The sequence below is a fragment of the Agelaius phoeniceus genome, unplaced genomic scaffold, assembly GCF_051311805.1.
Source record: "Agelaius phoeniceus isolate bAgePho1 unplaced genomic scaffold, bAgePho1.hap1 Scaffold_437, whole genome shotgun sequence".
Taxonomy (NCBI): domain Eukaryota; kingdom Metazoa; phylum Chordata; class Aves; order Passeriformes; family Icteridae; genus Agelaius; species Agelaius phoeniceus.
In genome coordinates, this window is record NW_027510009.1 from 16,522 (window position 1) to 31,833 (window position 15,312).

At 59.0% G+C, this 15,312-nt stretch overlaps 1 protein-coding gene across 1 annotated transcript; it reads left to right on the top strand.

The window, feature by feature from the left end:
• The first annotated feature begins 1,151 nt into the window (after positions 1-1,151).
• On the top strand, positions 1,152-15,194 carry ABHD16A (abhydrolase domain containing 16A, phospholipase). Its single transcript, XM_077173229.1, is given in 24 exon segments — positions 1,152-1,336; positions 1,413-1,468; positions 2,449-2,479; positions 2,482-2,514; positions 3,614-3,700; positions 3,783-3,868; positions 3,960-4,028; positions 4,030-4,037; positions 4,784-4,827; positions 4,830-4,887; positions 5,181-5,295; positions 6,746-6,766; positions 6,945-7,022; positions 8,050-8,113; positions 8,691-8,740; positions 9,738-9,861; positions 10,541-10,645; positions 11,953-12,016; positions 12,153-12,209; positions 12,965-13,027; positions 13,354-13,430; positions 14,060-14,158; positions 14,834-14,880; positions 14,966-15,194. Coding segments are annotated over 24 exon segments (1,647 nt in total). The 5' UTR covers positions 1,152-1,209; the 3' UTR covers positions 15,050-15,194.
• Positions 15,195-15,312: the final 118 nt, after the last annotated feature.

A 15,312-nucleotide genomic window follows, 5' to 3' on the forward strand; every position in this document is an offset into this window, starting at 1 on the left:
TTTTGGGTGACATTTGGGGCTTTTTGGGTGAAATTTGGGGCATTTTGGGTGCAATTCCATTGGGGGAATTTGGGGTCGGCTCTGAGCGGTTTGGGGACAATCGAGGCCATTTGGGCTGCGTTTGGGTCACCTTAAACAGATTTAGGGCATTTTGGGGCACTCCTGGGTGGTTTTGGGAGGGATTTGGGGTATTTAAGTGGTTTTGACACGTTTCAGGTGGTTTTGTGTATTTTGGGACACTTGGAGCAGTTTTAGGGAGGTTTTGGGCCTGTTCCAGACCAATTTGCATCATTTTTTGGTGGATTCGGTGCATTCAGGCCGTTTTTGGTGTCACTTTCGGCTGTTTTGAGTCACCTCCAGCCGTTTTGGAGGCCCCTTTGCCCATTCCCTCACCTTTCGCTGGATTTTGGGGCGATTTCCGCCGCTTTTGGGGCATTTCGAGGTCTTTTCTCGCGTTTCCATGACAATGCCGCCATTTTGTCCCGCCCCCGTTCCCCCGACAACGCCGCCATTTTGTCCCGCCCTCGTTCCCGTGACAACGCCGCCATTTTGTCCCGCCCTCGTTCTCACGGCAACGCCGCCATTTTGTTCCGCCCTCGTTCCCGTGACAACGCCGCCATTTTGTCCCGCCCTCGTTCCCGTGACAACGCCGCCATTTTGTCCCGCCCTCGTTCCCGTGACAACGCCGCCATTTTGATCCCGCCCTCGTTCCCCCGACAACGCCGCCATCTTGTCCCGCCCTCGTTCTCACGGCAACGCCGCCATTTTGTCCCGCCCTCGTTCCCCTGACAACGCCGCCATTATGGTCCCGCCCCTGTTTCCCCGACAACGCCGCAATCTTGTCCCGCCCTCGTTCCCACCGCAACGCCGCCATTTTGTCCCGCCCTAGTTCCCCCGACAACGCCGCCATCTTGTCCCGCCCTCATTCTCACGGGAACGCCGCCATTTTGATCCCGCCCCCGTTTCCCCGACAACGCCGCCATTTTGTCCCGCCCTCGTTCCCACGGCAACGCCGCCATTTTGTCCCGCCCCCGTTCCCCGGACAACGCCGCCATTTTGTCCCGCCCTCGTTCCCACGACAACGCCGCCATTTTGTCCCGCCCCGCTCCCATAATACCCCCGATAAAGTGGGCGGGGCTTCGCCGCCGGTTCCGGTCTCGCCCCGGAAGTGCCGTTACCGGAAGCGCCGCCACTTCCGGCGCCGCCGTCATGGCGAAGCTCCTCAGCTGCGTCCTGGGCCCGCGGCTTTACCGGGTCCATCGGCCCCGGCCGCCCGGGCCGGCCCCGGGGAGCGGCGGCGGCGGCAGCACCGAGCGCGGGGAACGGCCTGGGTGAGGCGCGGGAAGGCGCGGGGCGGTTGCCATGGGGACGGCGCGGCCCCGCTGACCCCCGGTGCCCCCGTTCCCCCGCAGGACTCGTATACCAACCGCGGGGGCTGGAGAAGCACACGGACAGCGTCCTGGCCCTGGTGAGACCGGCGGACACCGACACCGGTTTGAGCCCGGCTGGACCCGATTCTCCCCGATTTACCCCCATTTGCCCTGGTTTCACCCCCCAAAAATACCCCGAAAAGGTCCCAGATACCCCAAAAAAACTAACGCGGAGACCCCCAGAAAACACCCCAAAAACCCCCCAGATACCCCCAAAAAACAACCTAAAAAACAATCTAGAGATCTCCAAAAACCCTACCCAGATACCCCCAAAAAACCTCCCAAAAAAACCCCAGATACCCCCAAAAAACCCACCCAGATATCCCCAAAAACACCCAAAAACCTCTCATTGAGATCGCCAAAAACACCCCAAAACCAACTCAGAGACCCCCCCCAAAACCATCCCATAAACCCCCCTGAGACCTCCCCAATTTCTCCCCCTATTCCCCCAGAAATCCACCCCAAAACCAGCACAGAGACCCCCCCCAAAAACCCAACGCAGAGACCCCCAAAACCCCACCCTGAGACCCCCCCCCCAAATTTCCCGAAACTTCCCCCAATTTCCCCCCGAATTCTCCGCAATTTCCCCATCCCGGGGGTCTCAGGGGTCCCGTTCTGGGGGTCCCATTCGGGGGTCTCAGGGGTCCCATTTGGGGGTCCCATTTGGGGGTCTCAGGGTCCCATTCGGGGGTCTCAGGGGTCCCGTTTGGGGGTCTCAGGGGTCCCGTTTGGGGGTCCCAGGGGTCCCTGGGGGTCTCAGGGGTCCCGTTTGGGGGTCTCAGGGGTCCCATTTTGGGGGTCCCATTTTGGGGTCTCATGGGTCCCATTTTGGGGGTCTCAGGGGTCCCATTTTGGGGTCCCATTCGGGGGTCTCAGGGGTCCCGTTTGGGGTCTCAGGGGTCCCATCTGGGGGTCTCGGGGTCCCAGGGGTCCCGTTTGGGGGTCTCAGGGGTCCCATTTGGGGGTCTCAGGGGTCCCATTCGGGGGTCTCAGGGGTCCCATTTTGGGGGTCCCGCAGGCCTCGGTGCTCTGGTCCATCTCGTACTACGCCTCCCCCTGGCCGTGCTCTACCTGTACCGAAAAGGTGGGCGGGGGGCTCACCTGGGGGCTCGAAGGGGGGTTTGGGGGGTTTGAGGGACATTTGGGGGGGGTTGAGGAGGATTTGGGGGGGTTTGAGGGGGATTTGGGGGGCCCTGGAGGGGATTTGGGGATATCTTGGGAGGTTTTTGGGATATTTGGGGGGGTTTGGGGGTCTCAGGGAGGATTTTTGGGGGCGTCTGCGGGGTTGATTTTGGGACGTTTTTTGGGGGTTTCTGGGGGGGTCTCTGGGGGCTTTACGGGGTGGTTTTGGGGTGATCTTTGGGTTGGTTTAGGATTGATTTTGGGTTGTTTTTGGGGGTGATTTTGGGTTGGTTTTGGGAGATCCTGGGAAGTGATTTTGGGGTATTTTTGAGGTATTTTTGGGTTATTTTGGGGGGTGTTTTCAGCCTGGTTTTGGGGTGGTTTTGGGGTGCTTTTGCGAGGTGATTTTATAGTATTTTTGGGATGCATTTGGGGTGGTTTTGGAGTGTTTTCGGCCTGTTTTGGGGGTGTTTTTGGGGACACGGTTTTATGGTATTTTTGGGATGCATTTGGGGTGATTTTGGGCTGTTTTCAGGCTGTTCTCAGGCTGTTTTCAGGCCGTTTTCAGGCTGTTCTCAGGCTGTTCTCAGGCTGTTTTCAGGCCGTTTTCGGGCTGTTTTCAGGCTGATTTTGGGCTGTTTTCAGGCTGTTCTCAGGCTGTTTTCAGGCTGGTTTTGGGGTGTTTTTGGGAGTGATTTTATGGCAGTTTTGGGATGCATTTGGGCTGTTCTCAGGCCATTCTCAGGCTGTTCTCAGGCTGTTTTCAGGCTGATTTTGGGCTGTTTTCGGGCCATTGTCAGGCCGTTCTCAGGCTGTTTTCGGGCTGTTCTCAGGCTGTTTCTGGGGTGATTTTGGGCTGTTCTCAGGCCGTTCTCAGACCATTCTCAGGCTGTTCTCAGGCTGTTTTCAGGCCGTTCTCAGGCTGTTTTTGGGAGTGATTTTATGGCAGTTTTGGGCTGTTCTCAGGCCGTTCTCAGACCATTCTCAGGCTGTTTTCAGGCCATTTTGGGCTGTTCTCAGGCCGTTCTCAGACCATTCTCGGCCCATTTCCCCCCTCCCAGGCCTCCTGACCATGTCCCGCGTGGTGCCCCTGTCCCACTGCGCCGCCACCCTGGGGCTGCTCCTCGCCGGCGTCGCCTGCCTGCGAGGTGAGGGAGCTCTGGGGGGGCTCTGCGACCCCCGGGGACCCCCAGAGCGCCCCCAAACGCCCCCGTGCCCCCTCCCCTGCAGGGCTGGGCCGCTGGAGCAACCCGCAGTACCTGGAGTTCATCGCGGTGCTGGAGGAGAGCCACCGCTCGGGCAGCCCCGAGAGCAAGGTGGGCACTGGGGAGGGGGGGCTCGGGGGGGGCTCCTGGGGACCCCCGGGGCTCGGGGGGGGTCTCAGGTGTCCCTTCTGCCCCTCCCCAGCGCAAACTCGGCCTCTACACCTTCGACTTCCGCAGCTGGCCCGTGGATTTCCGCTGGGACAGCGCCGGCCCCCGCATGGTCAGAGACGGCCCCAAAACCAAAAACCACCCTGGGACCCCAAAAACGGCCCGGGGGACCCCAAAAACGCCCTGGGGACCAAAAACCAGCCCTGGGGACCCAAAACCACCCCTAAGATACACAAAAACCACCCCTGGGGACCCCATAAACACCCTGGAATGAGAAACCAGCCCTGGGGACCCCAAAAACGCCCTGGGGACCCCAAAAACGCCCCTGGGACCTCAAAAACGCCCCTGGGATACACAGAAACCACCCCTGGGGACACCAAACCACCTGGGATACACAAAAAACCATCCTGGGAATCAAAAAACCACCCTTGGGGACCCCAAAAACGCCCCTGGGGACCCCAAAAACGCCCCTGGGGACCCAAAAACGCCCCTGGGGACCCCAAAAACGGCCCTGGGGACCCCAAAAAGGCCCTGGGGACCAAAAACCAGCCCTGGGAACCCCAAAACCACCCCTGGGATACACAAAAACCACCCCTGGGGACTCCAAAAACACCCTGGGAATGAGAAACCACCCTTGGGGACCCCAAAAACGCCCCTGGGGACCCCCAAGAACGCCCCTGGGGACCCCAAAAACCAGCCCTGGGATACACAAAAAACACCCTGGGAACCCCCAAAAAACCACTGGGATACCCAAAACACCCCCCTGGGAACCCCCAAATCCTCCCCAGTTTCCCCCCAGGACCCCCCAAACCCTCTCAGGACCCCCCCAAACCCCCCCTGAGCTCTGATTGGTTCCAGGGGCGGCTCCCGGGCGGTGCCGCTGCTCCAGACCCCGCCCCGGCCCCGGGGGGCTCGCGGGGGCTCCTGGGCGCGCTCCGGAAGCTTCCGTGCGCCCTGGTCAGGTGGGCGGGGCCTCTGGGGGCGGAGCCTCTGGGGCGGGGCTTGGTGTGGGCGTGGCCATGGGGGGGTGAGGGTTTTTTTATACCGGGTGGGTGGAGCCTGTGTGGGGGCGTGGCGCCCTGGGGGTGGGTGGGGCTATGCAAAGTGAGGGGCGGGGTGTGATCCCAGGTGGGTGGGGCTAAGGAGGGTGGGGTCATGGGGGTGTGGTCAGGGTGGGAAGGAGGTGATTGGCAGTGGGTGGGTGGGGATGGTGGCCCCGCCCCTGGGCGTGTCCCTGACGCGGCCCCGCCCCCAGGCTGCTCCTGGCCCACACCCTGGGCCGGCGGATGCTGTTCCCGGGCTCGGTGCGGCTGCTGCAGAGGGCGCTGCTGCCGGCGCTGCTGCAGGGGCAGGCCAGGCTGATTGAGCAGGTGAGAGACCCAAAATATCCTAAATATATCCCAAAATATCCTAAATATATCCCAAAATATCCCTGAGATATCCTGCAATACACCCGGCCCTGCTGCAGAGGGCGCTGCTGCCGGCGCTGCTGCAGGGGCAGGCCAGGCTCATTGAACAGGTGAGAGACACAAAATATCATAAATATATCCCAAAATATCATAAACATAATCCAAAATATCCCTGAGATCACCTGCAATACACCGGGCCCTGCTGCAGAGGGCGCTGCTGCCGGCGCTGCTGCAGGGCCAGGCCCGGCTGATTGAACAGGTTGAGAGACCCAAAATATCCTGAATATATCCCAAAATGTCATAAACATAATCCAAAATACCCTGAGATACACCCAGATCACCTGCAATACACCCGGCCCTGCTGCAGAGGGCGCTGCTGCCGGCGCTGCTGCAGGGGCAGGCCCGGCTCATCGAGCAGGTGAGAGACCCAAAATATCCTGAATATGCCCCAAAATATTCTAAATATATCCCAAAATATCCCTGAGATCACCTGCAATACACCCGGCCCTGCTGCAGAGGGCGCTGCTGCCAGCGCTGCTGCAGGGCAGGCCCGGCTGATTGAGCAGGTGAGAGACCCAAAGTATCCTGAATATACCCCAAAATATCATAAACATATCCTAAAATATCATAAACATATCCCAAAATATCCCTGAGATATCCCTGAAACACACCCGCCCCTGCTGCAGGGGCAGGCACAGTTCATTGAGCAGGTGAGAGACCCAAAATACCCGAAACTTACCCCAAAATATCATAAACATATCCCAAAATACCCCTGAGATACACCCAGATCACCTGCAATACACCCAGCCTGGTGCAGGGGCAGGCCCGGCTCATCGAGCCGGTGAGAGACCCAAAAATATCATAAATATATCCCAAAACATCATAAACACATCCCAAAATATCATAAACTTACCCCAAAATATCCTAAACTTACCCCAAAATACCAATTTTCCCCCCATTCCCCAGTTCGGGGGGCAGCGGGTGAAGCTCCATTGCCCCATTTCCCCCATTTTTGCCCATTTTCCCCGTTTTTTGCCCCATTTTCCCCATTTTTTCCCCATTCCCAGTTCGGGGGGCAGCAGGTGAAGCTCCCATTGCCCCATTACCCCATTTTTGCCCATTTTTGCCCATTTTCCCCGGTTTTTTGCCCAGTTCGGGGGGCAGCATGTGAAGCTCCCATTGCCCCATTTCCCCCATTTTTCCCCCATTTTTGCCCATTTTCCCCATTTTTTCCCCCATTCCCAGTTTGGGGGGCAGCGGGTGAAGCTCCCATTACCCCATTTTTGCCCATTTTCCCCGTTTTTTGCCCCATTCCCAGTTTGGGGGCAGCGGGTGAAGCTCCCATTGCCCTCCTGACCCCATTTTGCCCCATTTTTGCCCCATTTTTGCCCCATTTTTGCCCCATTCCCAGTTTGGGGGGCAGCGGGGTGAAGCTCCCATTGCCCCATTTCCCCATTTTCCCCATTTTTGCCCATTTTCCCGGTTTTTGCCCAGTTTGGGGGGCAGCGGGTGAAGCTCCCATTGCCCTCCTGACCCCATTTTGCCCCATTTTCCCCATTTTTGCCCATTTTCCCCGGTTTTTGCCCAGTTTGGGGGGCAGCGGGGTGAAGCTCCTGGCCTGCGATGGGAACGAGATCGACGCCATGGTCATCGACAGGAGGGGCCGGGACCCCCGCGGGGACACCCTGGTATGGGGGGGGCAATGGGGGGGCTTTGGGGGTCCCTGGGGGGGCTCTGAGGGAATTTGGGGGAGGTTTTGGGGGGTTTTGGGGGGGTTTTGGGGGGATTTTGGGGGCGGTTTGGGGGAGATTTTGGGAGGTTTGGGGGGGTCCTGGAGGGGGTTTGGGGGGGTTTGGGGTGAATTTGGGGGGCGTGGAGGGGGCTATGGGGGTCTGGGGGGTTTTGGGGAGGTTTTGGGGAGGTTTTGGGGGGTCCTGGAAGGGATTTGGGGGGATGTGGAGGGGGCTTGGGGGGTCTGGGGGGTCCCAGAGGGTCCCTAGAGGGGGTTTTGGGGGGCTCTGAGGGAATTTGGGGGAGGTTTTGGGGGGATTTGTGGGCATTTTAGGGGGGATTTTGGGAGGTTTGGGGGTCCCTGGAGAGGTTTGGGGTGAATTTGGGGGTCCCAGGGGGAATTTGGGGGTCCTGGAGGGGATTTGGGGGAGTTTGGGGGGTCTGGGGGAGGTTGAGGGGTCAGTGGGGGGGTCCCAGGGGGTCCTTGGAGGGGGTTTGGGGGGTCCTGGGGGGATTTGGGGGTTCCTGGGGGTTTGGGGGTGGCTTGGGGAGGGTCCCGGGGATTTTGGGGGTCCCAGGTGATTTTGGGGGGATTTTGGGGAGGGGTCCCAGGTGATTTTGGGGGTCCTGGGGTATTTTGGGGGATTTTGGGGAGGGTCCGGGGGATTTTGGGGAGGGTCCCAGGGGATTTGGGAGAGTCTCAGGTGATTTTGGGGGGATTTTGGGGAGGGTCCCGGGATATTTTGGGAAGGGTCCCAAGGGGTTTTGGGGGTCCCGGGGATTTTGGGGGGATTTTGGGGAGGGTCCCGGGTATTTTGGGGGTCCCAGGAGTTTTTGGGGGGTTTTGGGGAGGGTCTCAGGTGATTTTGGGGAGGGTCCCGGGGATTTTGGGGGTGTTTTGGGGAGGGTCCCAGGGATTTTGGGGAGGGTCCCAGGTGATTTTGGGTATTTTGGGGAGGGTCCCTGACCCCCATGCCCCCCCAGGTCATTTGCTGCGAGGGCAATGCTGGCTTCTACGAGGTCGGGTGCCTGAGCACCCCCCTGGAGGGTACGGAACCGACCCCAGACCCAAAAAACTGACCCCAAAACGGACCCAAAACAGACCCCAGACCCCAAAAACGGACCCCAAAACTGACCCCAGACCCAAAACACGGACCCAAAACTGACCCCAGACCCAAAACACGGACCCAAAACTGACCCCAGACCCAAAACATGGACCCTGAAAATCACCCCAGACCCAAAAAACGGACCCAAAACGGACCCCAGACCCCAAAAATGACCCTGAAACTGATCCCAGACCCAAAAATGACCCCGGAACTGACCCCAGACCCAAAAATGACCCCAGGGACCCTCCCCAGGACCCCAAAAACGACCACAGACTCCAAAATTAATCCTGGGACCCCCCTGGGACCCCAAAATTGCCCCCAGAACCACTCCAGGGACCCCAGATCTGACACCAGAACCCAAAACTGACCCCAGACCCCAAAACTCCCCCCCCAGGGACCCCAAAACCGAGCCCAGGACATTTTTGGGGGGGTTCTTGCTGCCCCAGCACCGCCCCTGTGACCCCTCCATGACCCCTGTGACCCCCCGTGACCCCCCGTGACCCCTCCCCCTCTCCCCAGCCGGGTTCTCGGTGCTGGGCTGGAACCACCCCGGATTCGGAGGCAGCACCGTGAGTCTAGATTCGGAGGCAGCACCGTGAGTCTGGGGGATTTTGGGGGGGATTTTGGGGGGTCCTGGGGGGTTTGGGGGGTCCTGGAGGGGTTTGGGGGGATTTTGGGGGGGATTTTGGGGATTTTGGGGGGTCCTGAGGGATTTGGGGGGGATTTTGGGGACCCCTGACCCCCATTTTGGGTTCCAGAGTGAATCCAATGCCGTGAGTGAAGAAATTTTGGGGATTTTGGGGGTTTTGGGGGGGTTTTAGGGGGAATTTTGGGGGGTCCTGGAGGGGTTTTAGGGGGGATTTTGGGGACCCCTGACCCCCCCATTTTGGGTTCCGGAGTCCAACGCTGTGGGTACAGAAATGGGGTGGATTTGGGGGTCCTGGGGGGATTTTGGGGTTTTTGGGGGTCCCTGAACCCCGGGATTTTTGGGGTTTTTTGGGGTCCCTGAACCCCGGGGTTTTTTGGGGATTTTTGTGGGGTTTTTGTGGTCCCTGAACCCCGGGTTTTTTGGGGTTTTTTGGGGGTTTTTGGGGGTCCCTGAACCCCGGGATTTTTGGGGATTTTTGTGGGGGTTTTTGGGGGTGCTGACGCAGTTTTTGGGGTCCAATTGACCCCGTTTTTAGGGGGTGCCCCTGCCCCAGAGCGAGGCCAATGCCATGGATGTCGTGGTGGGGGAATTTTGGGGTTTTTTGGGGTTTTTGGGGGTCCCTGAACCCCGGGATTTTTGGGGTTTTTTGTGGGGGTTTTTGGGGGTGCTGACGCAGTTTTTGGGGTCCCCCTGACCCCGTTTTCAGGGTGTCCCCCTGCCCCAGAGCGAGGCCAATGCCATGGACGTCGTGATGGGGATTGTCCCATTCAGGAGTTGGGGGTCCCTGAACCCCAGGGTTTTTTGGGGATTTTTGTGGGGTTTTTTGGGGTTTTTGGGGTCCCTGAACCCCGGGTTTTTTGTGGGGGTTTTTGGGGGTGCTGACGCAGTTTTTGGGGTCCCCCCGGCCCCGTTTTTAGGGTGTCCCCCTGCCCCAGAGCGAGGCCAATGCCATGGACGTCGTGGTTCGTTTCGCGCTGCAGCAGCTGCGCTTCGCCCCCCCCAGCATCGTGGTGTACGCCTGGTCCATCGGGGGCTTCACCGGTACTGGGCAAACTGGGAGGGACTGGGAGGGGCTGGAAGGGGTTAATGGGGGTGTGGGGTTACTGGTTTGTACTGGGAGGGACTGGGGGGGCACTGGGATTGGGGTTCAGGGTACTGGGAGGACACTGGGGCCAATCCCTGACCCCTGACCCATTTTTGGGTGTTCTGACCCATTTTGGGCCAGTTCTGACCCATTTTGGGGCAGTTCTGATCCGTTTTTTGGATTTCTGACCCATTTTGGGGGTGTTCAGACCCATTTTGGGGCGGTTCTGACCCATTTTGGGGCAGTTCTGATCCTGACCCATTTTGGGGCGGTTCTGACCCATTTTTGGGGTGTTCTGACCCATTTTGGGGCAGTTCTGACCCATTTTGGGGCTATTCTGACCCATTTTGGGCAGTTCTGATCCTGACCCATTTTGGGGCTGTTCTGACCCATTTTGGGCAGTTCTGACCCATTTTGGGCCCATTTTTGGGTGATTCTCACCCATTTTGGGTGATTCTGACCCATTTCTGGGTGATTCTGACCCATTTTTGGGTGATTCTGACCCATTTGGGCCCATTTTTGGGTGATTCTGACCCATTTTTGGGCGATTCTGACCCATTTTTGGGTGATTCTGACCCATTTTTGGGGCGGTTCTGACCCATTTCTGGGTGATTCTGACCCCTTTTTGCCCCCCAGCCACCTGGGCCGCCATGTCCTACCCCGAGCTCGGGGGTCTCGTCCTCGACGCCTCCTTCGATGACCTCGTGCCCCTGGCCCTGAAGGTGCTGCCCCGCAGCTGGCGTGAGTGACACCCCAAAAACAGCCCTAAAAATACCCAAAAATACCCCAAAACAGCCTAAAAAATACCCCAAAAAACCATCCCAAAACAGCCCTAAAAATACCCCAAAACACCCCGAAAAACCATCCCAAAACACCCCAAAAACCATCCCAAAACAGCCCTAAAACCATCCCAAAACAGCCCTAAAAATACCCCAAAATACCCCAAAAAAACATCCCAAAACACCCCAAAAACCATCCAAAAAAAGCCCTAAAAATACCCCAAAATACCCCAAAAAACCATCCCAAAACAGCCCTAAAAATACCCCAAAAAACCATCCCAAAACAGCCCAAAAAATACCCCCAAATACCCCAAAAAACCCTCCCAAAACAGCCCTAAAAATACCCCAAAATACCCCAAAAATCTCCCCAAAAAGCTCCCCTAAAAACCCCCCAAAAACACCCCCCAAGAAAACCCTAAATCACACCAAAAATCATCCCAAAACCACCCCAAAATACCCCAAAATCATCCCTAAAACACCCCCTAAATCACACCAAAAACACCTGCAAAAAGGTCTCAAAAAATCCCCCCAAATAAACCTCTGAAAACCCCTAAAACACACCCAAAAACATCCCTAAAAACACCCCAAAAACTACCTAAAAATACCCCAAAAACTACCTAAAAATACCCACAAAAACACCCCCAAAAACATCCCCCAAAAAAACCCTAAATCACACCAAAAACAACCCTAAAAATACCCCCAAAAACGCCCCCAAAAGCCACCCCCAAATCCCCCCAAAACCCTTCCAAAAACCCCAAATCCCTCCAAAATCCCCCCAAAAATTCCCCAAACCAGCTAAAACCCCCCCAAATTCCCCCCAAATCCCCCCAAATTCCTCCAAACCCCTCAATCTTAACCAAAAGTCCAAATCCTCCCCAAACCCCAAAATCCCCCCAAAAACCTTCAAACCCCCCAAAAAAACCCCAAAAATCCCCCCAAACCTCCCCCAAAAACCCCAAAATCCCTCCAAAATTCACCCAAAAACTCCCAAATCCCCCCAAAACCCCGCCAAAATCCCAAAACCCCCTCCCAAATACCCCAAAAACCCCAAACTCCCCCAAACCCACTCAGAAACCCCTCAAAAACCCTCCCAAAAACCCCTCAAATACCCCCAAAAAAACCCCCAAAAAGCTCCAAAATCCCCCCCAAATCCCCCCCAGACCCCCTCCATCCCCCCAGAAACCCCAAATTCCCAAAATCCCCCCCAAAATTCCCCAAAATCCCCCCAAAATGCCCCAAATCCCCCCCAAACCCGACTCTGCCCCCCAGGGGAGTTGGTGACCCAGACGGTTCGGGAGCACCTGAACCTCAACAACGCCGAGCAGCTCTGCAGGTACCCCAAAAACACCCAAAAATACCCCAAAAATACCCAAAAATACCCCAAAAATATCCAAAAATACCCCAAAAATACCCCAAAACCAGCCCCGGCCTTTTGGGGACCCCCAAATTCCCCCCAAATTCCCCCCCAGGTACCAGGGCCCCGTGCTGCTGGTGCGGCGCACCAAGGACGAGATCATCACCACCACGTGAGAGACCCAAAAACACCCCAAAACACCCCAAAAACACCCAAAAAACACCCAAAAAATACCCCAAAAACCCCCAAATCCACTCAAATTCCCCTGGGACCCCAAAACCACCCCAAAAACCTCCAAACCCACCCCAAATCCAACCCGAAATCCACCCCAAAACAACCCAAAACCTCTGGAATTCCCCTGGGACCCCAAAAACCCCCCAAAACCACCCCCCAAAACCCCCAAATCCACCCCAAAACCACCCCAAAAACCCCCAAAACCACCCCAAAACAACCCCAAACCTCTCGAATTCCCCTGGGACCCCAAAACCACCCCCAAAACCACCCTGGGACCCCCAAAAATCCCCCAAAACCACCCTGGGACCCCCAAAACCACTCTGGGACCCCCCAAAAACCCCCGAAACCACCCCAAAAACAACCTGGGACCTCCAAATCCACCCCAAAACCATTGCAGGACCCCCAAAACCACCCTGGGACCCCCCCGGACCTCCCAGAGACCCCCAAAACCACCCTGGGACCCCCAAAAATCCCCCAAAACCACCCTGGGACCCCCAAAACCACCCTCAGACCCCTCTGGGACCCCCCAAACGCCCCCAGGACCCCCCAAACGCCCTTGGGGACCCCCCAGGCTCCCCCAAACCCCCTCAGGACCCTCTGGGGACCCCCCAAACGCCCCCCGGACCCCTCAAACCCCCCCCAGGACCCCCCAAATCCCCCTCGGACCCCCCAAACGCCCCCGTGTCCCCCCAGGACCCCCGATGACATCGCCTCCAACCGGGGCAACGACCTCCTGCTCAAACTGCTGCAGCACCGGTGGGGAAACGGGGGAAAAATGGGGGAAATTGGGGAAATTGGGGAAATTGGGGGGGATCTGGGGGGCTGGGAGGGGTCTGGGGCAGAACTGGGGGTGTTTGGGGGGTTCTGAGAGGGGTTTTGGGGGCGCAGATTGGGGGCAATTTGGGGAATTTGGGGAGGTTTGGGGGATCCCTGGGGGTTTTGGGGGGGTTCTCTGGGGGATTTTGGGTTCCCGGGTGGGTTTTGGGATCCCGGGTGGGTTTTGGGGTTCCCTGGGGGTTTTGGGGGGGTCCCAGGTGGATTTTGGGGTCCCTGACCCCCCCTCCTGCCCCGTTTCCCCCCAGGTACCCCAAGGTGATGGCGGAGGAGGGGCTGGGGGCGGTGCGGGAGTGGCTGGAGGCGGCCACGCCCGAGGAGCAGAGTGAGTGACCCCTGACCCCTGAGTGACCCCTGACCCCTGGGTGACCCCTGGGTGACCCCAGTTTGGCAGTTCCGGGATTAAATCACCAATTTTGGGGTTTTACGTTTCCGTTTTTTTATCCTAACGCCCATTTTAGGGCTCAAACTCTTCATTTTTAGGTTCCAAATCCCCATTTCGTGTCCTAAGTCCAGTTCCCATTTTCGGGTTGCAAGCCCCCATTTTCCTATTCTAAAATTCCCGTTTTTGGGTCCTAATTCCCCATTTTTGGGTTCTAATTCCCTATTTTTGGGTTCTAAACTCCCGTTTTTGGGTCCCAGCCCCATTTTTGGGGGTAACTCTGCGTTTCCCTGTTCCAGCCCCGTTTCGGGTCCCTAATTCCCATTTTTGGGTCCTAATTTCCCATTTCTGTGCCCAGCTCCGTTTTTGGGTGTAACTCTGCGTTTCCCTGTTCCCGGTTTCGGGTCCCTAATTCCCAGTTTTGGGTCCTAATTTCCCGTTTCTGTGTCCCAGCCCTGTTTCTGTGTCCCAGCCCCGTTTTTGGGTCCCAGCCCCGTTTTTGGGGTGTCACTCTGCGTTTCCCTGTTCCCGGTTTCCGGTCCCTAATTCCCGTTTTTCTCCCGTTCCCGCAGGCTCCGTTCTGCGCCGCTCCCCCCCCGACGAGCGCTGGTGCCGGGGGCGGCTCCGGGAGTGGGCGGGGGACCGGAGCCCCCCCTTCCCCTGGGCCATCGGTGGGCGGGGCCTCGGGGGGTGGGCGGGGTCAGAGCGGGGACCGGAGCCCCCCCTTCCCCTGGGCCATCGGTGGGCGGGGCCTCGGGGGGTGGGCGGGGTCAGAGCGGGGACCGGAGCCCCCCCTTCCCCTGGGCCATCGGTGGGCGGGGCCTCGGGGGGTGGGCGGGGTCAGAGCGGGGACCGGAGCCCCCCCTTCCCCTGGGCCATCGGTGGGCGGGGCCTCACGGGGTGGGCGGGGCCTAACAGGGCGGGGCTGGGTAGGGGCAGGGTCAGAGCTGGGGTGGGAGCAGCTCCAGGCCTGGGCTTGGGACCGGACCCCCCCTTCCCCTGGGCCGTCGGTGGGCGGGGCTTCACGGCGGTGGGCGTGGCTGGCGGTGGGCGGGGCCAGGGAGAGTTGGAGGCATTTGCACCGCCCCCTTCCCCTTGGGGGCTGGGTCAGGGCAGGGCCGCGATGGGCGGGGCCTAATAGGGCGTGGGTGGGTCTGGGCGGGGCCTAATAGGGAGTGGCTGGGTGTGGGCGGGGCCTCGCTGGGTGATGCAATGAGCAGCCAATGGGGGCACAGGGCGTGGCAGGAATCAGTAGCGATTGGCTGCCGGGTCTGGGAGAGCAACCAATCACAAACCGGGCGTGGCCCTGGCCACACCCCCTGACCTTGGCCCCGCCCCCTTTGCAGGCGAGGACCTGAGCCCCGCCCAGCGCCGGCAGCTGGCGCTGTACCTGGTGAGTGTGGGCGGGGCCTGGGGCGGGGCGGGCGCGGCCGGTGGGCGTGGCCCCGGCGCTGACCACGCCCCCGCCCCTCCCCCAGGCCCAGCAGCACCTGCAGAACTTCGAGGCCTCGCACTGCACGCCCCTCCCCCCCCAGGCCTTCCGCCTGCCCTGGGCGCTGTGACCCCGCCCCCTCCCGGCCCCGCCCCCATCGCCCCGCCCACACACCCGCACGACCCCGCCCCTTCCCCCCTCCCCTCCCCCAGCGCGCGCAGAGTGATTCATTCGTTAATTATGGAATTAATTAATTAAAAGTTCTTTTGTAAAAATTCCGTCCCGGCGCCTCCTTAAGGCACAGGGGGGAGGGGCTGGCGGGAGGGGGCGGGGTCAGGGCTGACCCCGCCCACCAGGCCACGCCCACAACAGGGACTACCCCAGCCCCCCCTC